Below are 27395 nucleotides of genomic sequence, written 5' to 3'. Positions count from 1 at the left end.
GTATAGCTAGCTAGCTCAAGCAACTGCATAAACGGGTAATAAAAGTAGTCTGGTCACATACAAAACATTTTAACAGTATTACAGTAAAACGTCTGGGCTTTTGACATTAGTCTTTTTTCGTGCGTGAAACCTCAGGGCTCTCGCTGCTTATAGCCTTTTTTCGTGCGTTATATTTTTGCGTTTGCGTGTGCCATCCGATGTATATCGCATGCGCATTGGCGAAAGGCTACAATTTTGCTGGTGCCGAATTTGTGGCTGAACAGTCACCTTTGACCTCAGCTAGCAGACCACCTCGATTTTGTGCAGGAGCTGCCGGCGTTGCAAACATGAGCGACACGTTTGTGCTAAAAAGTAGAAGGTGTACGTTGGAGAAGGCAGAAAAATTCATATCAGATGCTTACTTTACAGATGTTAACCTGCGGGGAAGGTTTGTTGAGTTTATTGATTGTTTCGTGACACTGAGACACTTTGTGAGAGAGTGACACACAGTAGGTGACACTGGACAGTCAATTTTTTATTTTATTTTTTAAGTCAAGTGACAGTCAAGTCCCTCCCCTCCCTGCAGTGTCCCAGACCACAGCCCACAGCCTCACCTCAGAGGGGCGGGGATCATGACTAATGAACATGTGAATGAGGGGGGGGGGGCTCGCCGTTCTCGTAGGTAAAAAGAATGCTCTTTTACTTTAATCTAATATTTAGGGGTGGCTAGAATAGGATAGGAGACTTTTTGGACTTTTTAAGTAAGGGCAGCCCTACTCCATACTCACTCACTGCGCTAGTTCGTTGTGATAACGTAACCTCCTCTTCACCGTCGGGAGGAGGGTTCTTTTATCGCAACTACTACCTGCACGTGGTGGCAGCAGACTTACCAGGGGTGCGCTCCACTCGCGCAAACGTATCGCAACTGTTCGTGTCTTTGGTCATGTTGCATTGTTGGTGCGCACTACATGATGTCGTCAATAATATGGCGGCGCCCTGAAGAAATGAAGATGGCTGTATGTTTTCCTCTCCAGTGCCCAATTTCATGGCTCTGCTTACCGTAAGCACAGAATCGGCGTTTACGGAAGCAGGGAATTCTGTGCTTACGGCAAGCGTATTCCACGGGTTAGCGGCGAATTTGGGCTTCTGCGCGTGCGTACTTCACGTCTGCCCATGCGTACTTCACGTTACTAGGCATTCTACGCTTACAAGGCTAGCGCAGAAATTCGGCGCTTGCACGTAAGCGGGGAATCTTAATCGTAAGCGCATAATTCGGCGGTAAGCAGAGCCATGAAGTCGGGCCCTGTACATCATGACATCAACTAATTCACTTAAAAATAGGTGACACCCATTTCAGACAGACGCTCCAGAGTCGCGCCGAACCAAATTCTGATATAAGTACATGAAAAGTTTGGCATCTGAAACAGTTCAGAGCGACTGGATGCGCTAGAATAGAAGTCAAACGATCGACTGTTGCAGTCGGGCGGAACGACTCTGGAGCGCCTTGGTTTCAGACATCGATCTTGTCATGAGCCGAGCCAATGTAAATGTTATGTTAAGTTTGCCTGTCTGAAACCAAAGTTTATTCAAGTCGACCTAGAGTCGCTCCTAATCTATTTGGTTTGGTGCGAATCTGGCGCAGCTGAGTTTGAACAGAAGATATTATCCTGTGTTGCACCCAATTAATATGACATAATTATTATTTGGCAGGCTTTTTGTCTGAATTTGAATTGAACAAAATTAACTGATGCAGTACATAAATTAAAACTAGATAGACGTTGCAATCTACATACCACGCACTGATCTACATGCCATCGTGATTCTTAACAAGCCACAGCCACCGCCACCTACGCGACCTTCTTTAGTTAAACAGCCAGAACCATAGCCATAGGTGAAGTCACTGGTTCAAGTACTGCCTAACTTCTTTTACAAATTTAAAATTAACAGGCTGTATCCAGATAAACACCCAGTCACGGCTATTTACCACTGTGCAGTTGAAGACAGGATCCCATACCAAGAAGCAATCACCAAAGAGTTCACCAAAACAGAAATTGGAAAAACGTTCGGGCCAACGTAAGACATGATTTATTGTTTAATGTTCTGTTTCATATTTGAATTCACTGTTATTTTTTAGTTTTACAAAAAAAGTTGTTGACACATTAGGCAGTGGACACTATTGGTAAATTACTCAAAATAATTATTAGAATTAAACCTTCCTTGGTAACGAGTAATGGGGAGAGGTTGATAGTTGTGAGAAACGGCTCCCTCTGAAGTGACATAGTTTTTGGGGAAAGAAGTAGTTTTCCACGAATTTGGTTTCGAGACCTCGGATTTAGAATTTGAGGTCTCAAAATCAAGCATCTGAAAGCACACAACTTCGTGTGAGAAGGGTGTTTTTTCTTTTATTATTATCACGCAACTTCGATGACCGATTGAGCTCAAATTTTCATAGGTTTTTTATTTTATGCATACGTTGAGATACAGCAAGTGAGAAGACTAGTCTTTGACAATTACAAATTAGTGTCCACTGTCCATTGTCTTTGTCTTTCATGGTGTCGCCCTTGTTTTTGATCTTTGTGGGCGTCAGTTCAAATCCAACCTCGGAACAATCTTTATATCTTGGGTCCCCCAAATTCTCCACATGTTGAAAAAATTAGATGACCACTGTCATGACCATTACAAACAATGTTTGGACAAATGGAAACGAACAATTGATGCTTTGAAGACAAGAAGAATTATGCCCCAGAGGTGAATTTTTTCCACAGATTTCTTGAAAACATTAGGTGTACAGTGCTTTCACACATCGGTGTAATAAGATAATAAGAGACCATTATATTTCTTTAAATTATTTTTAATTTAGATGGTCAACCCATTGGTTCAGAATTGAGTTCAGTATTCCTGAAGACTGGGTCGACAAAGAAGTGAGGTTAGCTTGGAATTCAAACTCGGAGGCATTGGTGAGATTCCATTCATGTTTTAAACAATAGTGAGACGAGTAGTTTGAGAAATATAAAATTACTCATGAATAGTGACTACTCAAAGGTATTGGGGCAATGATAAAATTGTGCTATATTTGAGACGTGTAGTTTGAGCAATAGGCCTATAAGTACTAAATGATTAGTGGCTATTTGAAGATATTGGGGCTTTGATATGGTTGATTTGTACTATTTGAGGCGAGAAGTTTAAGAAACAAAAGTAATTGTGCATAGTGACTATTTGAAGATATTGGGGCTTTGATATGGTTGATTTTTACTAATTGAGGCGAGTTGTTTAAGAAACAAAAGTAATTGTGAGTAGTGGCTACTTGAAGATATTGGGGCTTTGATATGGTTGATTTGTACTAATTGAGGCGAAAAGTTTAAGAAACAAAAGTACTTGTGAAAAGTGACTATTTGAAGATGTTGGGGCTTTGATATGGTTGATTTGTACTAATTGAGGCGAGTAGTTTAAGAAACAAAAGTAATTGTGAGTAGTGGCTACTTGAAGATGTTGGGGCTTTGATAAGGTTGATTTGTACTAATTGAGGCGAGAAGTTTAAGAAACAAAAGTAATTTTGGAAAGTGACTATTTGAAGATATTGGGGCTTTGATATGGTTGATTTGTACTAATTGAGGCGAAAAGTTTAAGAAACAAAAGTACTTGTGAAAAGTGACTATTTGAAGATGTTGGGGCTTTGATATGGTTGATTTGTACTATTTGAGGCGAGAAGTTTAAGAAACACAAGTAATTGTGAAAAGTGACTATTTGAAGATGTTGGGGCTTTGATATGGTTGATTTGTACTATTTGAGGCGAGAAGTTTGAGAAACAAAAGTAATTGTGAATAGTGGCTACTTGAAGATATTGGGGCTTTGATAAGGTTGATTTGTACTATTTGAGGCGAGTTGTTTGAGAAACAAAAGTAATTGTGAATAGTGGCTACTTGAAGGTATTGGTGCTTTGATAGTTTGAGAAATAAAAGTACTTTTGGATAGTGACTTACTTCCACTGCAGACTGCCTCTTCAAACGGTTATTGCCTAATTACATCTTTCTCATTTTAGTGAGTCATCTTGTAAAATCACAGCCTTGCCAGTGTAATTTCTTTGTGTCTTCTCTTTTTCTTTGAGGGAGTAACTTTGATTTATTCCAAGCCATTCTGTTTCTTGAAGGTATGGCTTGATGGAAGCCCTATCCATGGACTAAACAAAGACAACCACAAACATGTGGATGTATCGTCACAGCAAGCTGGGTAAGTTTCTTTAGCCACCCCTACACTCCCATTAACCCCCCCCCCCACCCCCTTCACACACCCCTCAACCACTTCCCTATCCACTCTATGCACTGTGAAAATAAATGAGCAAGTTCGGATGAGTGCCTACACTTGACCATCAGAAGCCATGACGAAGCTTGACCATACTTGTAGTCGACCTTGCTCCAGTGCACTTTTCAATATAGTCAATCTCCCTGAGCTCTAAGGGCCATGTCAAACGAGGCAATTTACGGGCAACCAGTTCCAGGCAATCTCCAAGAAGAAAAGGCATTCCCATTTGAATGTTAAAGATTTTCTGTGTGGATCGTAAGACAATGTTTTAAAATTGACTCGTGTGCTACCAAAGTGATTTGTGCTGCAGTTGGTTGCCTCGAATTTGCCTGCAAAAGTTACCTTGTGTGACAAGGCCCTATGGTTTCTGGTTAGTCTAGTCCCCACCCAACCTTGCTCAATGTAATGACCCCTGGCGATTACGCCTTGCCCAAAATGTAAATTCCTTCTACAGGCCTGAAATTTCATCCTTGAGAGAGCAAGACCATTTTTCATTTTAATAAGATCACTCCCACTGGAAAATGTTAACTGTCTATGGGAAAACTATTGAAAGGGCACGCATCACCAGAGGGCACAAAGGCCTTCATTGCCTCCATGAAATGTAATTCCAGTTCTGCTGTTGAGTAAATAAAGGGTTAAGAGGAAGTTTAGTCAAGTCCCAATTCCTCCAAAATCTTTTATGGGAAGTTATCTGCTGTTGCTGGACTAAGGTACTGCAGACCCCAAAAGAACTGCTTATCATTGAAATATCCATTTTTTAAAGAACTTTTGAGAGCATGGGAGGGTCTGTAGCCCTAGAAACACAGCGATAAGCTTGTGATCTTCTTAATAAAGGTTGTTTGAATTCTTTTACAGTTTTTACCAATATTTTACAATCCTTTCTGCACTAGTGACTCTCTGAACTTTTGTTCTTGTTAAATTTCTGTACAACATACATGTACCAACCCTGCATTTGAACTTTTGTTCTTGTTAAACTTTGTACAACATTGTACAAACTACTGCATTTTCGTTTGCATGAGAACATTCTGCCGTTTGTTTTTGACCGTAGTTGTAAGCAAATTTTCATATTTTTTCCACACAGGCTCAAGCAGACTGTGTTCATTGAAATGGCTTGTAATACTATGTTTGGAGCCGGTTCCGGACTAATAGGGCCTCCCAACCCCGATATGACCTTTGCCCTCAATCAGGTGGAACTGGTGACCTTTGACCGGGTGGTGTTTGAGCTCATCCATGACATAGAAACACTTGTGGAATTGGCAACGGTAAGAAATTGAAAGGTTTTAGGCTGGAAGGGGTACCACTTGTTAACATGCTGCATCAACCATTTTGTCACGTTCCCTGTATCCCACAGCAACGGTGAACAACATTTGCTTGTTACAAAAAGGGTTTCTGACTACTTCTCTTTCTAGCCTCTTTGTGGTTACATTGATATTAAAAGTGAACAAATGTCTTCAACATTTTCACAGTCCTACAAAGAGTGTGATAGAAGTAGTGAAGTAACCGGGGGGGCATTCCCACCTCAGAACGCTTGCCATCCTCCAACCAAATTAGATCGAAGAATTCCACATATGGTACCATCATTTTAATCTGCATCAACACCTCTTTCGAGTCCCAGTCAAGATACTTGTGTCCTAATTAAAAGCAAGACACCTAACCATTGCTTCGTTCTTCGGATGGGACGTAAAGCCGTTGGTCCAGTACTTTGAAGGAATAGGTCTTGTACTTCATATTGTAGCTCCACATACCTTGCAGGAAAAATACTCTGCACTTTTAATACGCCCCTTAGGGGTGTGATAAAGCGCTATAATGAAACTGAGTATTATTATTATTGAGTCTTCTGTTTTTTACTAAAGCTGTTTCAAACATCTTTAACTTGCAGCATATCCCAGAAACGGACCAGCGTAGTTTCCAATCCTTGTACACAGTGAATTCAATAGTCAACGCTTGTACAGTGGGTGACCGTGAGTCTTACAAACTCGCTGGTCAAATTGCCAGAAAGTTCTTCAGTGAAACCCCGGGTTCATCTAGTCATACTGTGCATGCTATGGGACATGCTCATATTGACTCTGGTAAGTTCTGATTATACTTCTCCTACATCCTATCACTAAGATTGTTCAGTGTTGTTGACTCGAGTCAAGGTCATCTAGCCGTACCGTACAGGCTATGGGACGTGCTCATACATGAGCCTACTCAGATATGAACAAGTAGGTCAGCCATTATACCCCAAAAAATTATTTGTACTTTTTCCTAAGGAAGGACAAAATATTATGCCTGCACTCAGGCTCTCTTTATCAACACCCAGAGTTGCCAGGCCAGCCAAGTTATCATCCGGGATTTATTCTAAAGGATAATGACTGGAGGGTGTGCTTCAAAAACCGACGCGCTCTGTGCTATCTTTAACACAGAATTTGGATAATTCAAGGTCACACTATACAAGGGGTTATGATCATTCAAGGCATTCTGAGAAAGAACGAAAGTTGCGCGAGGAGATTGTACAACACTTTGAACGAGGTTGCTGATGATAGAACAGGGAATGTTGGGCATACATGTACACCATCGTGCTGAGGGCAAACACAATTTGTACACATCCATGATGTTATTGTGATTTACTGAATGAAAGTCAAGTATGAAATATCAACTGCAATAGGAGACTTTCCAACGCTAGGCGGCAGCAGACATACCGGGTAAATTTCCATTGTTTACGTAGTTCTGAACATGCGCATAATTCTGAAAACAATGGATTTACCCGGTAAGTCTGCTGCCCTCTATCGTCCCAGAAAGTCTCCCATTTGTTTTTCTTTTGCCACTCTGACTCTAACTCCAACTTTGTATTATGAATGGATATATTTCAGCGTGGCTATGGCCGTATGCTGAGACGATACGCAAGTGTGCAAGATCCTGGTCAACCACCCTGCAACTCATGGACAGATTTCCTGATTTCAAGTTTGTTTGCTCTCAGGTAAGCGACATCATTTGTTTCAACAAAAAAAAGTCTGTGTATACTGTGCAACTCTCGGCCATAAATTATCAAATTGTCAAATCAATGGTTCATGAACGGGTTCAGTACACGCAAGATATGCAGTCATTCTAAAACCAATCCAACACCAAATGAGTTCATTTGTTCACACTAAATTTTTGTTATGTTCGAACTAAATTAAGAACCAACATTTGCACATTTTTGCAACTGCACAAGTTCAGATTTATTCCATTCATTTCTTCTCCCTGGACATGATTTCTAAAAATATTTCTTTAATCATTCTTGAGGTTGATTGTAAAGTAATGCTTTTACCAAGTGTGGGTTTGATTCTCGGTCATGGCAATTGTGTCCTTGAGCAAGGCACTTAACCATAAAGACACTGGACACTATTGGTAATTGTCAAAGACTAGTCTTCTCACTTGGTGTATCTCAAATGCACAAAATAACAAACCTGTGCACAGCTGTGAAAACTTTAACTCAATTTGTAGTAGAACTAGCGAGATAATAATGGAAGAAAAAACCCCCTTGTCACACGTGTGCTTTCAGATGCTTGATTTCGGGATCTCAAAAACTCATTCTGAGGTCTCAAAATAAAATTCAAATATTCTAGTAGAAAATTACCTCTTTCTTGAAATCTAAGTTACTTCAGAGGCAACCGTGTTTTTTACTATCTACAGCTCTCCATTGCTTGTTACCAAGTAAGTTTTTTATGCTAACAATTCCTTTTAGTAATTACCAATTGTGTCCAGTGCCTTTAAAAAAAATCATGATCCTTTGCTCATGAAAGTTTTAATGATTTTCCTTGTATAGGCACAGCAGTACGATTGGGTAAAACTGCATTACCCTCGTATGTTTGAGAAGATTCAGAAGAACTCCGCAAAGAAGGAACAGTTCATTCCAGTCGGAGGGGTGTGGGTAGAGATGGACGGGAATCTCCCAAGTGGTGAATCATTTGTCAGGCAGTTCTTATACGGCCAGCGATTCTTTCTGAGGGAGTTTAAGTCAAAATGCAACGTGGTGAGTATTGACCAATAGCATCCGTCTTACATATTAATGAGTTTGATACCTGTCATTGATTGGTCAAAGTGTTGTGACACAGTAATAATAATATCGAAGTCTTATATAGCGCACGTGTCTACCAAACAAGGTACTCAAGGCGCTGAGTAAATACAAACTTTTTGAAAGATTATTGCAGTGATGAATTCTGAGACCCAGTAGTTAGTAGTAGACTAGTCTGAGCATCTGACGTCACACTTAGAGGCTCGTGAATAACGCCAGATACCAGCTTGACCGGATGTTCAGATCCTTAAAATGTACCTTTGACCTCAAATTCATTTTACATGGAGATTTGCAGTCGATTCACCTGCTCATTCCCACAGTCATGAATTACATAGTGAATAAAACAACACTACATGACCCAACACTATGCACACAAAAGTGCAAGCTGAAACTACATCACCTCGGAGCAATCATATGGAAAGTTTGTGTCACAGCACGATTATCTTATGAAATCATTGTATCCAATGAAATTATTATATTCAATGAAATCATTGGGACTGTAAGACCAGTACCTGTCTGTATCCTTCCTTGTGGATAAAGACAAGAGACCAGCCTTTGGTAGACTGACTACATACAGCAAGTTCGGATGGGTGACAAAATGTGACTAGACTTAAAGACACTGGACACTATTGGTTATTACTTTATTACTCACTTGTTAACAAGCAACGGAGAGCTGTTGATAGAATAAAACATTGTGAGAAACGGCTCCCTCTGAAGTAAAGTAGGTTTTGAGAAAGAAGTAATTTCTCAGTAAAGTATTTGAATTGATTTCGCTACCTCACGCATGATGGGGTCTCCAAATCAAGCACGAAAGCACACAACTTTCTGTGACAAGGATGTTTTTCATTATTGTCTCGCAACTTCGATGACCAATTGACTTCAAATTTTCACAGGTATGTCATTTTATGCTTATATTGAGATACACCAAGTGAGAAGACTGGTCGTTGACAATTACAAAAAGTGTCCAGTGTCTTTAAATATATTTTTAAACTTGAAAATGCAAAACAAAGTACTTTATTGATTTTACTATTATTGCTCTTTTTCTGTCTTTAGTTTTGGTTGCCAGACACCTTTGGCTACTCAGCCCAGCTTCCTCAGATCATACGGGAGGCCGGCATCAAGTATTTTGTGACGCAGAAGCTCAGCTGGAGTCTTGTCAACAAATTCCCGGTACGAGTTCACTTTTTTGAGCCACCTTCTTCATGGAGATTGTATCCTATAAGGCAATATATTTTTTGTTTTTATATTAAATATTGTTATTATAGTTCTCTTATCCTGTGTATTTGTATTTTTCACATCCACAGCATTCTACATTTTGGTGGGAGGGGATCGATGGCTCTCGTTGCCTGACACATTTTCCCCCGGCAAATGATTATGGGACTTCAGCAAAAGTCAAAGATGTAAGTCTAAGGATTGCTTGCTTTTGATAGTAAACAAATAAGGAAGTTTCAGTTTTAGATGAAGGCAGAAAACCCCAGTGAGATTCGAACCAGGGACCCAGAGGTCGAAGGTGAGGAAAGACACAACTCCTATTTTTTTTTTTTTTTGGGGGGATGGGGAGAAATTGCCTTTTCAAGGTAAACTCTGAGAATCACCGGTAATACTTATGGAAACTCCATTTTTCTTTCCTCTCACCCCTTCAACCTCCTCCCTTGAGACTAAACAAGGGCCTGATTAAAGCATAACATTAGTTACATGGAAATGTACGGACTATGTTTCTTTGTTATCTTCCTCCCCCTCTTAAGACAGTTACTGAGAACAAAGACAAGGGTCGTGTTAATCATTCCATGCTGCTCTTTGGATATGGAGACGGTGGGGGAGGGCCTAGGTAAGCTAGTAATTATAATAATAAATAATAATAATAATGACCGTATTTACAACGTGCCTTTTTCAAAGCATACAAAGCGGCAAGTATTTTTACTGCATGGTGAGTGCCTTTATGAGGCCTAATCCTTAGCACCATGTAACGGTTTACAAGGTGCTAGGGCGCAACCCTCGAGCTAAACCCTTGACCCTATTCCCGCCTGTTACCTCCTTGTAAAAATGATTCTTCGAATGCTATCACTTGATCTTAAAGTGGATTCCTGGGGGTGTTCTCTTGCTCCAGCCCCTCACATCCTCCCTGTTTATGTAGACAATGAGAATCAGCTTGAAGAGGATTCATTTAGAGATAGTGAGTTGTTTTAGAGATAGTGAGTGGGGGTGATAATCATCATATTCCAGTTGCTAGTATTTCAGCGTGTAAATAGCATAGTACACAGGGCCTTTTTTCAGGCATCTTGGTGGAGGCAACCAACTGCACTTTATGCACACGGAACACTTCAGCAGTAACTCACTGTCCCCAAGAAAATAATAAAAACACTGAAATATGAATGCAATTTTTTTTAAAGTAGGGAGTGCCTGGAACTGGCGGTCTGTAAATTGCCCCCTTGTGACATGGCCTTATGAACTACGATATGGAATTTGTTTTCTCCTAGTGAAGAAATGTTGACAAGACTGGAAAGAATGAAGAATGTTGACGGACTTCCAAGGTAACCAGAGCTTTTGAGGTTCTTAAAGTCACTTCTAAATATGTTTACCTTTTATTATTTCTTCTCAAGAATAGATTATTTTGACCTTTAGAATAGATACAGTATGACAGTCTCTCAACTACTTGCAACTTTGATCCTTTTGTTTGCCCCTGTGTCCCTGGTTTGATTGGCTGCTTATTGCGCCATGGCACCTTGTAAACCATAACATGGTGCTACGTAAAAGGAGAATAGGTCTCACAGTTCAAATGTAGTTAGTCCCTCATACCTTGTAGGAACATACCGAATGTTGAAGCGCATTGAACCACTATAATTACTATTATTCATATTTAAGTTAATCATGAAACCAGCGTATTGACACTACTCACCACTAGCCCCTGGTAGGGATGTACGTTAAAACAACTCTGATTGGCTCCCAAAAGGCGGACAGCTTTGCATGCACACTTGTTAAAAACTTTCGAGTGCTTGTATGTTCTTACACGGTCACCCTAAACTGCATAGAGTTAGACATATCCTATCACGTGCTAAAGCAATACATGTTTTTTGATGTTACAATTTTGCATCAAACAATTTAAAACAGTTGAGCTGATTTGCTTAACTCCTGAGAAATATTTGCTGCGAAAACAGCCCTGTGACGTCAAAATTACGTTGCCCATTTTTTCACTCTTAAACTGGCTACTTAAACTCTTGTTCTCAAGGGTCAAGCAATCCTCACCACAGGCGTTCTTTGAGTCTGTAGAGCGGGATGGAACAGCCAACATGTGTACATGGATAGGAGAGTTATATCTGGAGCTCCATCAAGGAACATTCACAACCCAAGCAAAGGTCGGAAATTGTATTCATAAATACCCAGGACAGTTTTGCTATTCTTGTTGGTGGAGAGCATGTCACTACTAGATTAATAAACTGAGTTCAAGTGCTAATATTTTTATTGATTTCTAATTAATGGGGGCACAAACTAAATAATATAAAAAGGATGCTTTCTAACAATACCATCTCTGTAACAAGTAAGCATTCGGATAGAAACTAAACACAACACCATGCTCCTCCACATCCCTCGATCTAAACATGATTAGGGAGCAGTTCTTTTTTCACATGTTGGACCATCTCTTTGGAATGCTCTTCCACCGAACCTCGGAGTAGACCCTCTCTCCTAGTTCAAAACCAAACTGAAAACTCACTTGTTCAGTCATCTAAAGCTTAAGGTACAATCATTAGCAGATTTCTTTTTGTACCTGCCAATAGTGTCTTTCTGACAGATATGGTGTTTTACAAATGTCCATTATTAAGGGAATAAAAGGTAGCGACGAGTTCTTTCACGACCAGTTCTTTCACGACCAGTTTAAACAGGCAGAGTCGTTGCCATGTGATAAAGGCCCAAGCCGAAGGCGAGGGCCTTTTTCACACGGCAACGACCCTGCAAGGTTTTAAACGGCCGTTAAAGAACGAGTCACTACTCTTTTATTCCCATTCATAAATGCCTTTTTGGTTAAGAAAAGTAAGAAACTCTGTAAAACTTATCCGTTTCCGACGTGCTCTGTATGTATATGTACGATGTCCGTGTGTTGCGTTATTATGACTGAGATGCCTATTTCCGACAGTTTCCGGTTCCGTTCGTGCGCGTATATTCTTGGTGCAAAACGTTCTCGTTTTCCTTTCACACACAGCGCGGCCAACTCACCGACAGCGCCCGCATCGCCTGTAACAAGAAACATCCTGCACCAGGACTAGCGCGTAGTATCTGACTACAACCGGTTATAAACACTGGTCATTATCAAAGGTTTAAACACCCCCACGTGACACGCTCTCCACCAATAAGAATAGCGAAACTGTCTGAGGTATTTATAAATATTTATTTATCACAAAGAAGATTAGATTTAAGACAATTTAATATAGTCTGTGTTTGCCTTTTTTTTTTCCTTTCTTTTTTTGCTACTTGAAGACTTGCATAGTGTATTTAGAAATTACATCAATGGAACCCTAGAAGCGCAGGCAGGAGAGGTGTAATTTTTCTTTAAAAATTGTCCGTTTGCACAGATAAAGAAATACAATCGCAAGATGGAGTTTCTACTCCGGAATGTAGAGCTGGCTCAGTCAATCCTCCTGGCTAGATCTGGCCAAAGAGGGCGCTACCCGCGCAGCCAGCTGCAGCGACTTTGGCAAGGTCTTCTGTTGAACCAGTTCCACGACGTCTTACCGGGATCTTGCATCAAGCAGGTATGTTCTTATTTGCATTTGGCCTGAATAAAGTGTTGTTATTATTATTCTTTTGGTAGGGCAGCAGTTACGGCCTAAAGTTTTAGGATGGCAGCCCGCCCTCCCAAAACTTGCATGTGGAGATGATTGAATGCAAGTCTTTTTTTTCTTTTTTCTGTTAGGGCTGATGTTGAGAGTTTGTTAATTAACCAAACACCACAACTAAGATTAGGGTTACGGTTATGATTAAGAAACTACACAAGTAGTGTCAGAGTATTAGGGATGTCGGAACATAGGGATGTCAGGAACAGGGATGTCAGGAACATAGGGATGTCAGGAACATAGGGATGTCAGGAACATAGGGATGTAACCTTGTTTGTTGTGAGATTATAGATCCATACTATTCATGCACTCTTGACCTTTTTTAGGTTGTTGATGATGCAATCGGTATCTATGAGGACATTGACAAAACAGCTTCAGAGCTTCTTGATCAGGGGTTGAATGCACTGGTCCAACCAGCAGAACAGGTGAGCTCATAAATAATAACAGTGTCAATAACGAGCCTGGCGAATATGCACAGGAAGACTATTCCAAAGAAATGGAGCAGCGAAACGCTATAAGGTTTAACTGAGGATTGTTCAAACTTTGATTGTTGACAGAGAGGGCAGTATTGCATCTTGAATCCGCACTCATGGTGGCAGCATCAGGTGATAACTCTCCCTGAAGTCCATGAAGATGACATCACACCCAAGCAAGCCAAGATGCAGAAACATGAAGCAGTCACCAAGGATCACTCGGGCAAAACTCTGGGTAGACGCACTTTCTGTTTTTTTAGTTGTAAAGCTATAGTAAATAATTGGTTTGCGTTAACACCATGTGTGTATCTAGTTGCAAGGTAGATTAAGTTTCTTTTGAGAACTTGTCTTGCTTTATATTCTTTTATCGCGGAGTAGCTGATTTTCGAGAGACCTTTTAGTTTTGAGGTCGTAGCATAAAATTACCTCATCGCAAACTACTCTTTTGAAGCAAACAAATATACATAAAATCCTCTTGTTTGTTTTGCAGTTCTTGTTGCAGTACCTCCCATGAGCCTTTCATCATCTGCAGAGACAATGATGTCAGATGTTAAACCTGTTCATATTGAACCCTGTGAGGGCGCTTTCAAACTTGAGAATGAACATCTAGTTGCGTTGATCGACAACCTTGGACGGGTTGTAAGTCTGAAGCACAAAGAAACTGACAGGTACATAAATAATAGTGAATTTATTTCAAGCATTTTACATGTTAGATCATACATCTGTTAGTCCTTGAATTTACAAGGAACATAAATTTACAAGAAACATTAGAATGAGAATTTCATTGAGATTTTCATTTGAAATTGTTCAAGTAAGAAGTGCAAGACAGTAACACAGTGTATGGAGAGAAACTTTTTAATTATTAAAGGCAGTGGACACTATGGGTAATTACTCAAAATAATTATTAGCACAAAACCTTACTTGGTAACGAGTAATCGGGAGAGGTTGATGGTATAAAACATTGTGAGAAACGGCTCCCTCTGAAGTGCCATAGTTTTTGCGAAAGAAGTAATTTTCCACGAATTTGATTTCGAGACCTCAGATTTAGAACTTGAGGTCTCAAAATCAACCATCTAAACGCACACAACTTCGTGTGACAAGGGTGTTTTTTCTTTCATTATTATCTCGCAAGTTGGATGACCGATTGAGCTCAAATTTTCACAGGTTTGTTATTTTATGCATATGTTGGGGGTACACCAACTGTGAAGGCTAGTCTTTGACAATTACCAATAGTGTCCACTGCCTTTAAAGACCTGGTTAAACTCTGGGTAAATGTCAAAGACCAGTGTCCTCACTTGGTGTCTCCCCACATGCATAAAATAATTAAAAAAAATTACTCAATTGGTCATCGAAGTTGAAAGAAATTAATGAAGAAAACAAAAACACCCCCTTGTTGCATAGATTGTGTGTATTCAGATGCATGAAAAATTTCCTCTGTGTAGAAAATGAAAACCACATTAATTTTTACAAAGGGAGTCATTTGTATCACCACTGTATAGTATCAACAGCTCTCCAGTGATCTTTACCAAGTAATTTTTATAGTCATTAATTTTTGGAGTAAATATTTTAGGGCTAGATAGCTCAGTTGGTAGAGCGCCGGCACGTTAATCTGGAGGTCGTTGGTTCGAATCCCACTCTAGTCAATTCTTTGTTCAACCCCAAAAAATCATAAGTAATTTTATTTGATTTAATTTTTTCCCTTAGTGACACTTTTGTAACCATGTTTCTTCACTCGGGTATCCAACAGAGAGGCATTCAAGACTAACACACAAGGCAGTGTCTACGGGAACCAGTTTGTAATCTTTGATGATATTCCACTGTTCTGGGATGCCTGGGATGTGATGGATTACCATTTAGAGACAAGGTACTGGGGACAAAAAAAACATAGGATTCAGGGCTTGAATTTTACACTGGACCACTAGGCTCGAGGCCAGTAGTTTTAGAGTCGGGCCAGTAAACAAATGACTGGACAAGTCCAGCAGTCATGTTTTTCAATTGAATAACATTACCTCATTGTGTTATCTCTTAAACAAGAACAAAATGTTTGAATGTTGACTTTGGTAAACACACCTTTCAATTCTATTGAGAAATTAAGTTTTAATGTCCATAGAGACAAATGAGATCAATCTTCTCTTGTACCATAGTCTTAGTGCTTGTTCAAATAAAAACAGCGTGCATGATAAACTAATCTGGTCTTGTTAGACCTTTGGTATTGTGGATTTTCCGCCCAACACCAAGCCCTCTAGGATTTTTCCATAAGGACCCTACATTAACCCTCCTACTATTGGTATCATTTTCAGGTGAGTTGACCAACCCCATAAAAACATTCAACAGCATTGGTTATGTAGGGTGGCACAACTGTACAGAGAACTGATTGTCAACTGTGTGGATTCCCTACATTTGATCATATTGCAGACTGCCATAGTTTATCAATCATTCAAAACTACCTGGAGCGTTCTATTTTCCTGAGGCGCAGCTGAACTACCTGGAGCGTTCTATTTTCCTGAGGCGCAGCCGAGGGTAAATAGAATGGTCTGGGGATCACCGAGGGAGTCGTAGTTTTAACCATAGCACAAGTAAAAGCAGTCAATATTTGTTTTCTAACACCCCAACAGACTATTTATCATCTTCGTACAAGTAATGTTCGTTCGCAGTTTCAGATACACAGATGCACAACTATCACACGGCAGACGATGCACACGGCCGCCATCTAGTAAAACTAAGACATATCATGTGACGTGCTCTAAACCAATGAAAAGGCAGAATATTTGTAAGGGGTGTTATAATTAGAATTGTCATCTAGTAACTGAACCTCAGTTCCTTAATTTGTGCATTTCATACCCTAAACGTTAAAAACCAATATTTGTATGAGAGAGATTGGCTGTTGCTACATGTAGCTTGGCATTTATATCCCCTAGAGTTCCAGAGAAAAGAAGACCTTCAAAACAAAGATCAAACAAACCATGTTTTGAAGCTTATATCAATTGTGATAAAGCGATTGATAAGAACTACATAATATTATTATGATATCGAATGGTCACGAGAGTATTCTTTAGGGTCCAATAACCCTTTAGCATGTTTGACAGGGAGTTTACATCTCTTTTGTTGTAGGAGTATTGGAACTTTGCCTCTTTTCGGAGCCAACAGTCCAGCACTTACTTTTTTTAATTGAAAGGGGGAAGGTTTTAGATTAATTTTTGTGAACTTTTGTCAAATTAAGAAACCATGTGTGCATTTGGGTTTGTCTGCTCCAGTCATCGTTTGTTTACTCACTCAACAGTTGTGCCTCCCCTCCCCAATAACCAAACCTCAAAGCAAGTCTATTTTTACAAAAATTTTCAGAAAGCCAATTACAAAGATGAGGTCACAAGCGAGGATTCTTGACAGCAGCCAATTGCGATGCTCGATGGAGATGAAGCTAAGCATTAGTGATAGTAGCTGGATATATCAAGTGATTTCATTGGACAGTGGAAGTCCATACCTTAGATTCACGACAGAGGTATGTAGTATTATTCAATGAAAATATTGAAAAAGATGTAACTTTTAACCCCAAAATTTGAATAAAAGCATTTTGCTGTGGTAACCCTTCTCAGATTGTGTATTCCTATATATGATGTGACCTCTGACGTCACTCAAAAACCATAACATGATTCCCGCGCATACCGCCGGGCAAAACTTTGTATTTTGGCATCCAGCTAGAAAGTGTAAGCAATCTTACCATGACTATGCGTCTTTTTGACCCGGCGAAACATGACGTAAACAGTGTTTTGTCAACAGAGGGCGGTTTAAATGTAGACATACATGTAGGTCATAGTGCTATAGGGATTATTCTTTCTGCCTGGACTTCTTTGCGTGATCACCTTTTGAAAAGAAATGTTCACAGGTTAATTTGATTGTAACAAAATTTTTGTTTGATTAAAACTTCAAATCAAATTACCAAAAACCAAAGGTTTACTTTTGCTTGTTTTGCTTTTGTTTGTATCAGGTTCACTGGAATGAAAACCACAAGTTCTTGAAAGTTGAGTTTCCGCTGAATGTGCGCTCTACTAACGCTACATATGAAATTCAGTTCGGTCATCTCCAACGACCCACGCACTTCAACACCTCATGGGACTCGGCTAGATATGAGGTGAGTAGACAGATTTTTATATTTGTTTAATTTTATTTTTATATGCAAGTCACCAGAAACACAAGGCCTTAATGCCACTTCAAGGTGTGGGCTACAATTTGTTTTTGCCAGGGGCCGTTGCCACCTACTCCTGGGGCTGAATTAGGGTTAACCCCTTTACAGTGTTCGTATGTAGGCTTGGGTATCATCCATCAGAAGTCTGGTTGGCAGAGCAGAAAGCACTACCTCCCCAACTGTTCGAAGCAATCATGCTTAAGTGTCTTGCTTAAGGACACAAGTGTCACGACCGGGACTCGAACCCTAAAGCCCGGTTCATACTTCATGCGAATGCGGAGCGAATGTTGATGTCACAAAATTGGGCAACTCACTTGCGAATATCGCTGGATAGTTGTGACGTCAAATTCACGTCAAATTCACTTCGCATTCGCATTCACAGGAAGTATGAACCCGGCTTTACTTTGCTGATCACACGCCAGAGCTTGAATCCGGTGCTTTTAACTTCTAGGCCATGACTAGCCCCGAATGGAATATGGGTAAAACATTTCACCTAAGAAATGAAAACGTGCACAGCCACAAATGGAAGACGAATGAATTTTTTATTACAAAGAAGACGAATGAACAACAGATAAAAATATTGAGTAACTCTTTGCAGATCTTGTATTTGACATACTCGAGCGCTTTTTAATCATCGTTGACCCAACGAGTGTTAACCCTTTAGCCCGCATAACGCCCGGAGGCGCCGTGCGTATGACCACGCATACAGCCCGCACTCGCCCGCGCAGTTTGACATGGTGTACTTTGATTTATACACATGTGAGATAGAGCGCGATCTCAAGATGACAACAGTCTAAAAATAGCACATGGTCCACATGAGAAAAAATGAGGTACGGTTCAAAGGTCGAAAGTCATTTCACTATCAAAAAACGCATGTATGAATGGCGCTTTTCTCTGTGTGGTTGAAGCTGTACATTTCCTCTGTGTAGCCAGAACGTATAGGGGATGTACCACGTACTACGCGCGCATGTACACAGTAATGGCAGTCTCCCGCTTGTTTTGCATCAAACTTTCTGGTGTTTTTACACACGGAATATAGTTACAGAAGGTATCTGTTGATAAAAGAGGCATTCATTTTCATTTCTCAAGGTATGTTGTGATTATTTTCAACCATTTTTTGTAGCTTTGTTTTCCTGTCGGACGACAGTAAAGTTGAGAAAACTTGTGTGCACAACTTTCCACGTAAACATACCTTTACTTGATACGCAAACAATGTTTTTAAATTTTTGTTGATCTCTCTTATGTTTCCAACCTGAAAGCTTGAACTTTGTGAGACAAACAAAGGAACTGTGAAAATCATCCAGAAGATAATTTCATCCTCTACAAAATAAACTCAACTTATAACTCAAGAAAATAATCACACCGACAGTTATACGATGATTTCTGGATAGGGCCGGAAATCGATTGAATTTTCCTGGCGCACTAAGGAGCGTGTGACATTATGTTTAATGGTAGGCAGCTTCTTCAATAAGTGACTAGAGTTACGAAATGATAATGATGAGAAAGATTTATTATGTTTAATGTTGCGCGCGTGCTAAAGGGTTAATAGTAGACAATCATTGTGTCAATGATGATTAAAAAGATACACGAATAACGGTGAGATAACTGCTACATCAGTTGTTTTCTAAACATGTGTACTCGTGGTTGTGGCTGTTGACACGTGCGTCTACAGAGTCAGCTGAGTTTGAGTTTTTTGTTGAAATAATGCATTGCTTGGAGAAACAAAATCAGCTTCAAATAAAATGAATAGTGGTCAGCAATTGGTTGATGGAGTGTGCATTTGCAAGTAAGAATCTTAAATGTGGCTAGTGAATAGACATTTTTCGTCAGGAATTTTAATTTGGACCAAAAACCCCAACTTTCAAAATTCTCAATAAATCTCAAACGTTTGATTATTTACCCAGTCTGCACTGATCCCACACTGTAGTTCATCCCACACTATTTGAAACCATAAAATCACCAAACAGTTTTAAGCCCAAACCTTAAAATTTGACTATGCAATCATGACAGGTTTTTGGTTTTGTTTTACCAAAAGCCCAATTTTCAAATTTCTCAATAAATTTTAAACTTTTGCCAAAAAACCCAAACTTTCAAAACTTTTGCTTATTTACCTAGTCTGATAATGTCTTCAGTGGTCCGTCCCACACCATTTGAAACCATAAAATCACCGAAACATTTCTGACCAATTCATGGCAGATTTTTTTTTTTTTTGGGGGGGGGGACCAAAAACCCAAACTTTCAAATTTCAAAACTCTTGCTTATTAACCCAGTCTGCACTGATAAAGTGTAAATTGTTTGACCCAAAATTTGACCAGGATGCAGGCATGGCAGATTGTTTTTTTTTTACTGCACAATGAAATCAGTCCGCACTGATGAAATGTCTTCAGTAGTCCGTCCCACACCATTTGAAACCATAAAATCACCGAAACAATTTTGACCTTAAATCTGAAAATTTGACCATGTTGGCATGGCAGATTTTTTTTAGTTTGGACCAAAAACCCAAACTTTCCAAATTCTCAATAAATCTCAAACTTTTTCTTATTTACCCAGTCTGCACTGAGAAAATGTCTTCAGTAGTCCGTCCCACACCATTTTAAACCATAAATTCAACTGAAAAATATTGCCATAAAATCTGAAAATTTGACCATGCCGGCATGGTGCCAAAGATGTACAATATTGTTAATTATATTTTCATTCACACCACACCATCAGAGAAGCAAAATCTTCTCCTGCATCAAGGCCTCCATGCCTATGATAATCAAGCAACATTGGTCGGTAGGCAGCTTCTTCAATAAGTGACTAGAGTTATGAAATGATAATGATGAGAAAGATTTGTTTTAAGGAAAATATAATGGTTTTCACAATCATACTGCAAAATTGTGTGGTTTTCCTTTTACTTTGTGAACTAACAAGGTCTGGGTTATGGGGTTCATTTTGTAGAACCAAGCTTTTGACTGCACAAAATTACAGATGTTGTTATTCCACAAAGTTAAAAGGGAAAACCACACTGTTTCGAGGGATATTTCTGTGAATCAATATTTTCTGTTTTTAGTCTACTGGGTATACTGGGGGTCTTCTGGGGTGCACTGTGGTCTACTGGGTTGTATAAGGGGTGTACTGGGGTGTGTTGGGATGCACTGGGGTGTACTGGGGTGTACTGGGTTGTATTAGGGGTGTACTGGGGTGTGTTGGGATGCAGTGGGGTGTACTGGGGTGTACTGGGTTGTACTAGGGGTGTACTGGGGTGTGTTGGGATGCACTGGGGTGTACTGGGGTGTACTGGGTTGTATTAGGGGTGTACTGGGGGTGTGTTGGGATGCACTGGGGTGTACTGGGGTCTACTGGGTTGTACTAGGGGTGTACTGGGGTGTGTTGGGATGCACTGGGGTGTACTGGGGTGTACTAAGGGTGTACTGGGGTGTACTAGGGTGTACTGGGTGTACTGGGGGTGTACTGGGGTGTACTGGGGGTGTACTGGGGTGTACTGGGGGTGTAGGCCTACTGGGGTGTGCTGGGGTATACTGGGGTGTACTGGGTTGTACTAGGGGTGTACTGGGGAGTGTTGGGATGCACTGGGGTGTACTGGGGTCTACTGGGTTGTACTAGGGGTGTACTGGAGTGTGTTGGGATGCACTGGGGTGTACTGGGTTGTACTGGGGTGTACTGGTGTGTGCTGGGATGCACTGGGGTGTACTGGGGTCTACTGGGGTGTACTGGGGTGTGTTGGGATGCACTGGGGTCTACTAGGTTGTACTGGGGTGTACTGGGGGTGTACTGGGTGTACTGGGGGTGTAGGCCTACTGGGGTGTGCTGGGGTGTACTGGGGTGTACTGGGGTGTACTGGGGGTGTAGGCCTACTGGGGTGTGCTGGGGTGTACTGGGGCGTACTGGGGGTCCAATAAGCCTTTTTGAGATAGGCAGACACAACGCTACAGGTTTGGGTAAATTTGTGTGTATACACACAAACCAAACGGTAAAAAAAAGGCTTATATAGCTTGACTTGACTTGAGTAAAGATATTACATTGTAAGATATGAGGTGCGAAGAGAGGGTGCACCATAAGTAAAATCAAACCAAAACATAAATTTAATTGTAGACAAGCTGAAATGAAATCCTTTTGTTTTTAACCACCCCCCCCCCCCCACTCCTTCCTTCACAGGTTGTAGGCCACAAATGGGCTGATCTTTCGGAGCATGGCTTTGGTGTGGCCCTCCTCAACGATTCTAAGTATGGTCACAGTTGCCATGATAACATCATGCGTTTATCTCTGTAAGTGGTTATTTATAAAACAAACTTATCGTCATTTAATCCAGATTTGCCTCAAATCCGGCAAAGAACAAACAGAAAATCAGGGGACCTTGTACTTAAAAACACACCATGTATATAGTTTCACATCAGGATGATAATGAATCTGGACTTTTAAAATATTCCACCAGGGCCCATTTTTATCAAGCCCGTAGGCTTGTTAGCACTTGCTTACCACAAATAGGTTACCAGGAAGATCACCACACGATTACCATTGCTGCGAGCGGTAACCCAGTCATTTCTTGCTTAGCCAAGAAATTTGCAATGAAATTATTTAGCCCAGATAGTGTGCATTACTTGTAGCTTGTACAATAGTGTCAATATCACAGGCAACCAACTCACATCCCTCCCCCCCCCCCCCCCCAACTGATCTTAAGGGCGGTGGGGTTGGCCTAGTGGTGATTTTTTTTTCCTTGCCTTCCCTCGTTAAAGCCAGTGAACACTATTGGTAGTTGTCAAAAACCAGTCTTCTCACTTGGTGTATCTCAACATATGCATATAATAACAAACCTGTGAAAATTTGAGCGCGATTGGTCGTCGGAGTTGCGATATATTAATGAAAGAAAAAAAACACCCTCGTCACACAAAGTTGTGTGCTTTCAGATGCTTGATTTCAGGACCTCAAATTCTAAACTTGAGGTCTCTAAATCAAATTCATGGAAAATTACTTCTTTCTCGAAAACTACTCCACTTCAGGTGGAGCCGTTTCTCTCAATGTTTTATACATTAGTAAGGTTTTATGCTAATAATTATTTTGAGTAATTACCATTGGTGTCCACTGCCTTCAAGGTCCTGGTTCCAATTCGCCTGGGGCAATCTGGGCTTGGGTTTTCAGTACAGTGTACTTTACCTGATTGTGTAGATTCTCCCCTGGAACAATTTGCGTGTGGTTTTGCTAAAAATTGTAACTTCCTTCTTTGTCTTCTCTCCATTTGGGTTCTTGGCTAGTACAGTGATTAAGTTTGCTTTTCTGTAAGTCATTGGCCTCCCACCCATAATTGATTAATGAAATGAAAAGAAAATAATCCTTATCTCATCTCTATCTCCTTGACCCATCTTTATGGAGTTAGCCCCCCCCCCCTCCAAATCTCTGACTACATATACCAGTTTCAAAACTCATTTGAAAACTGATTTTTGTGCTTAAAAAGTCATCTATGTAGTTCATTCAATTGTAGGCCTTCATTTCTGTGCCAGGAGTGCCTTTTAGACAGACATGGCGCATTTTTATTTTTATTTGTTTATTCGATATCCAATAGCAGATGACCGCCATTTAAGAGGTATCAATAAAAATAAAATACATGTAGCAGATTAAAACAATGTGTAAATATATATATATAAGTTGAAAATTACAATTTTACTCAATAATAATTACCATTATAAATGGGCACTACTATTATTATTGTCTTTCCGATGTAGACACTAATCATGCCATCGTAATAAACCTTCTCTTGTCGTTGTTTTTTTTAGATTGAGGTCATCTAAGAGTCCTGACCCAACAGCAGATATGGGAAAGCATCACTTCACTTATGCAATAATGCCACACAAAGGTAGACAATACTTATAAGCTATCACACAAGCTTGAGTAGAATACGAAAAAAATATAGCGTGTCTGTGTCCCATATCCAACAAGGCCATTTGTGAAGAAATGATTCAAACGATAATTTTCTTCACTTGTTGCAGGAAGCTTTCAGGAGAGTCATGTGATCCAGCATGCCTACAGCCTGAACAATTCCCTGGTTGTATTCCCTGGCACCCTGATGTCGCAGGCAGACTCTTATTTCACCATTGACAATCCAGCAGTTGTTATTGACACAATCAAACTGGTAAACATCACTTTGTACTTCACTAACCCTCTATAGACTCTTCTATGTTTATGTTATCACTTGCCAGGACGCAGTACTTACCCGCTCATGTCAAAGGCTCGTTACTAGGACTGCGCAAACTTGTGATACAAAACGCGCACATGATGGCACTAAGTGTACATATTAGACATGTGCGTAGTGCGCGGTACGGATCTCTCGTATGTGCTACAACATAGGTTGTCGTGTCCTCAAGCTCTGGTGCTTCTGTTCAGCAGAGAGTGGGTTCGAGTCCAGGTCGTGATATTAACTGTGTCCCTGAGCAAGACTCTTAACTATAATTGCTTCTCTCCACCCAGGAGTAAATGAGTACCTGTGAGGGCAGAGATGGTTCTTGTGATTGATTTAGCCGAGTAGCACATATTTGTTGCACAGGCTGTATACTCCACCAGGGAGTTGAGATGAATTAAGGAATGAATTAAGGCTCAGTGACCAGGGGTAATAATTTTGGAAGCGCTTTGAGACGCCCTTCGGGTGTGAAAAGTGCTATATAAAAAATTAAAAAATAAAAATTAATATTCTAATATATATTGATACCTCACCATGCAATGTCTCAAATCCTATATATCTGTTTACTGTTATTATTTTGTACAGTGCTAATAGATATTTTATTTTATGTGGTCATAAATGTTTGCTATTATTAGTAGTAATGTGCATTTATACAGTGAATAACAGTTTCCTAAATTTTATAGAATGCAGCCAATCGCGAGTTTGAGCAAAACATAGTTTAAGAATTAAACTAGATATACACACAATATTTATAGCTGAGAGGCTCCAAGGTCAAATTTAGTTTTGTGGCGCAGTCATTTTCCACTAGAAATAGTCATTATGTAAGTGGGAGAATAAATTACTAGTCTATAACCCTCAACGTTTTGAATGTTGTCTTATCCCAAAACATTTGAAGATATATGAGTCTTTCAGTTTTGATTGGTTTGAATAACTCCCACAGGCAGAGGATCATGATGATGTGCTAGTGATGAGGTTGTTTGAAGCGTATGGTGGCCAGGCTACAACAAAGATACATAGTAGTCTGCCAGTACAAAGAGCGGGCAGGTAAGAGTGGACTGTCTTGGCTTAGAACTGTACCCCCCCACCCCCAATCCCTAACCCACCCTACCCCACCCTAACCCACCCTAACCCACCCTACCCCACCCTACCCCACCCTAACCCACCCTACCCCACCCTAACCCACCCTACCCCACCCTACCCTTCCCCACCCACCCATTCATACATTGTGGTAATAGACCCTTTCCTAGAAATATGCTAACCTTTTGAATTTTTAAAATTTTGGACAATCCCCAAGTTGCATGGAAATGTTATACTATTGATACTTGATAAATTAACTATGAATATTAATTTTGGTTTTACCCAATATACACTGATGGACAATCCCTAAGTTGCATGGAAATTTGTTATTATTTATACTGGAAAAATTAAGTATGAATATTGATTTTGGTTTTACCCATATACATCGATGTGTGTTAGCACTATATCCTCAGTACTTTCCCGAGCCGTTTTTTTTTTCACAGAGCTTGGGAAAGTACTAGGTATTCAGTGACAAACATTGATGTATGCGTGTAAAACCAAAATTATCATTCTTAATCCCTGATGCAAATTTCCCTCTATTAAATTAACTATGGCTTATTTGATTTCACCATGGTATCTCTTTGTCTCCTCCCAGATGCAATATACTTGAAGAAGCAACGTCAGACAACTCTCTCAATGGAAACATCGTCCAATGGAAGGATGGATTCATCAAGATCACCCTGACTCCATTCCAAATCGTCTCTCTGTTTCTGTACCTAAGATAAGACATCTGAGATGCTGGACACTTTCAAAATGGTGATTTCTGATCGGCCTGGTACAACATTGATTCAAACCCCCTCAACTGATAAACTGAAATACTTTTCCGAAGTAATACAATGGATGAATGCAATCTCTATTTACTGGTTGACATTGATGATACATGTAGTTGACACATACTGTCTGGACAACAAAATTGGCAAAGTTCGGAAACGTTTTTTTTGTTATATATTGGTAGATCAGAATGGACCTAAGAAAGAAACAGAGCAAGAATTAATTATAAAAACAAATTCATGATTTGGTTGGTAAAGCACTGAGGAAATTACACCCATACTGCTGTTTTCAATTTAGGCGTCACTACTTCTCCTCAAAATGTTGTTGAAAGACAACAAAGAGATGCCTTTCAAGCCACTGGGCATTGTAATTTTACTTATGGGAGTGTTTCATTTTACTTTACAATGCAATCACAAGGTGATTTAAAAGTTAACGGAATTCATTCATCAGAAAAATCAAACATAGTGAAAATTAACAACGGTCACATTATGTAGGCAACACTCAGACCAAAATACTTAGACACAAAAACTATATATATATATGTTTTACATATGAAACTGTTTTGCAGTATTTCCATAATTGTTACAGAATCATTGATGGGTCATTGTTGGATACTGTTTTTTCTTTTAAAAGGGTTCATTGCTGTGCCAGTCACTTTATGAAGAATACATGGGGGCACAAGGGTGCACATTTAAACCCCTCTTATATTATATAAATTTATATCGTTAAATTATATAAATTTTTGGTTTAACCCTTTCACTGATGCGTGTTAGCTTTGGGTGCGTTGGTTTAGCTTCCCTGGGTCTACCCCGCGGTGCTCGCTCGGGTGAGTCCCTGATAAGAGCTAAACGAACGACCACTCGCCGCTCTCGTAGTGACGTCATGCACCTGGGGCCAGCCCCCAAGTGACCCACTCCACAAGCAGGGCACTTGGGGCTGACCCGGGTGAGCCCCTGGAATGACGTCAAAGCTATTCGAACGCACCGGGGCAGTCAAGGGTCGACCCAGAGAAGCTAAACGAACGCACCCATTGTATACTCATTACTTTCCAAAGTTCTGTGGAACAGAAAATCACAGGCACTGAGTATACAGGGCTAATACACATCGGGTGAAAGGGTTATCACAATACTTTTATATTTTCCCCGATGCAGATTTAACATCCATTAGATTTGAATATGAGCATGTGAATGCAGACCTTTTGTTGTATTGCATGTTTATTTCACCGTAAATTTCATTTAAAATGCTCGTTCCTAGTTCACCATTCGATAGCGCATATCTATACACATAATATCGCTGTTGTTGCCATCAACCACCCGAATTACGGTCCTGTATTTCCCCTGCATACAAAAAACAAAATGGATCAAAGTTTTTAAACAAGTATTTATTAAAGGGAAGGTACACGTTTGGTAATTGTCAAAGACCAATGTTTTCACGTGGTGTATCCCAACATATGCATAAAATAACAAGCCTTTGAAAATTTGAACTAAATTGGTCATCAAAGTTGCGAGAAAATGATGACAGAACAAAACACCCTTGTTAGACGAATTCGTGTGCTTTCAGATATGAATAAAAGACTTCT

General features: G+C 40.0%; 1 protein-coding gene across 1 annotated transcript; it reads left to right on the top strand.

Moving 5' to 3' along the window:
- The first annotated feature begins 296 nt into the window (after positions 1–296).
- LOC117291801 (alpha-mannosidase 2C1-like) lies at positions 297–26731 on the top strand. The gene is made up of 25 exons (XM_033773717.1): positions 297–427; positions 1927–2052; positions 2840–2936; positions 4127–4206; positions 5360–5540; positions 6158–6347; positions 7131–7237; positions 8066–8272; positions 9368–9484; positions 9619–9716; positions 10053–10142; positions 10792–10845; positions 11541–11667; positions 12880–13059; positions 13467–13565; positions 13698–13848; positions 14104–14281; positions 15361–15477; positions 16956–17112; positions 17599–17742; positions 21955–22064; positions 23568–23647; positions 23781–23923; positions 24909–25012; positions 25641–26731. The coding sequence occupies exons 1-25, from the start codon at positions 327–329 to the stop codon at positions 25768–25770; spliced, it is 3168 nt and encodes a 1055-aa protein (XP_033629608.1). The 5' UTR covers positions 297–326; the 3' UTR covers positions 25771–26731.
- The last annotated feature ends 664 nt before the right edge of the window (positions 26732–27395 follow it).

Source organism: Asterias rubens, chromosome 6, assembly GCF_902459465.1.
Source record: "Asterias rubens chromosome 6, eAstRub1.3, whole genome shotgun sequence".
NCBI classification, from domain to species: domain Eukaryota; kingdom Metazoa; phylum Echinodermata; class Asteroidea; order Forcipulatida; family Asteriidae; genus Asterias; species Asterias rubens.
The sequence above is the reverse complement of the archived record's forward strand: the minus strand, read 5'-3'. Positions and strand labels throughout refer to the sequence as shown.

What these genes read in the sequence shown, in the direction of transcription:
- LOC117291801 (XM_033773717.1), top strand. Translation starts at nt 327, where the DNA reads ATGAGCGACACGTTTGTGCTAAAAAGTAGAAGGTGTACGTTGGAGAAG. An exon ending in GATGTTAACCTGCGGGGAAG is followed by an intron (nt 428 to 1,926) that starts GTTTGTTGAGTT and finishes TAAAATTAACAG; the next exon opens with GCTGTATCCAGATAAACACC. An exon ending in CGGGATCTTGCATCAAGCAG is followed by an intron (nt 13,060 to 13,466) that starts GTATGTTCTTAT and finishes GACCTTTTTTAG; the next exon opens with GTTGTTGATGATGCAATCGG.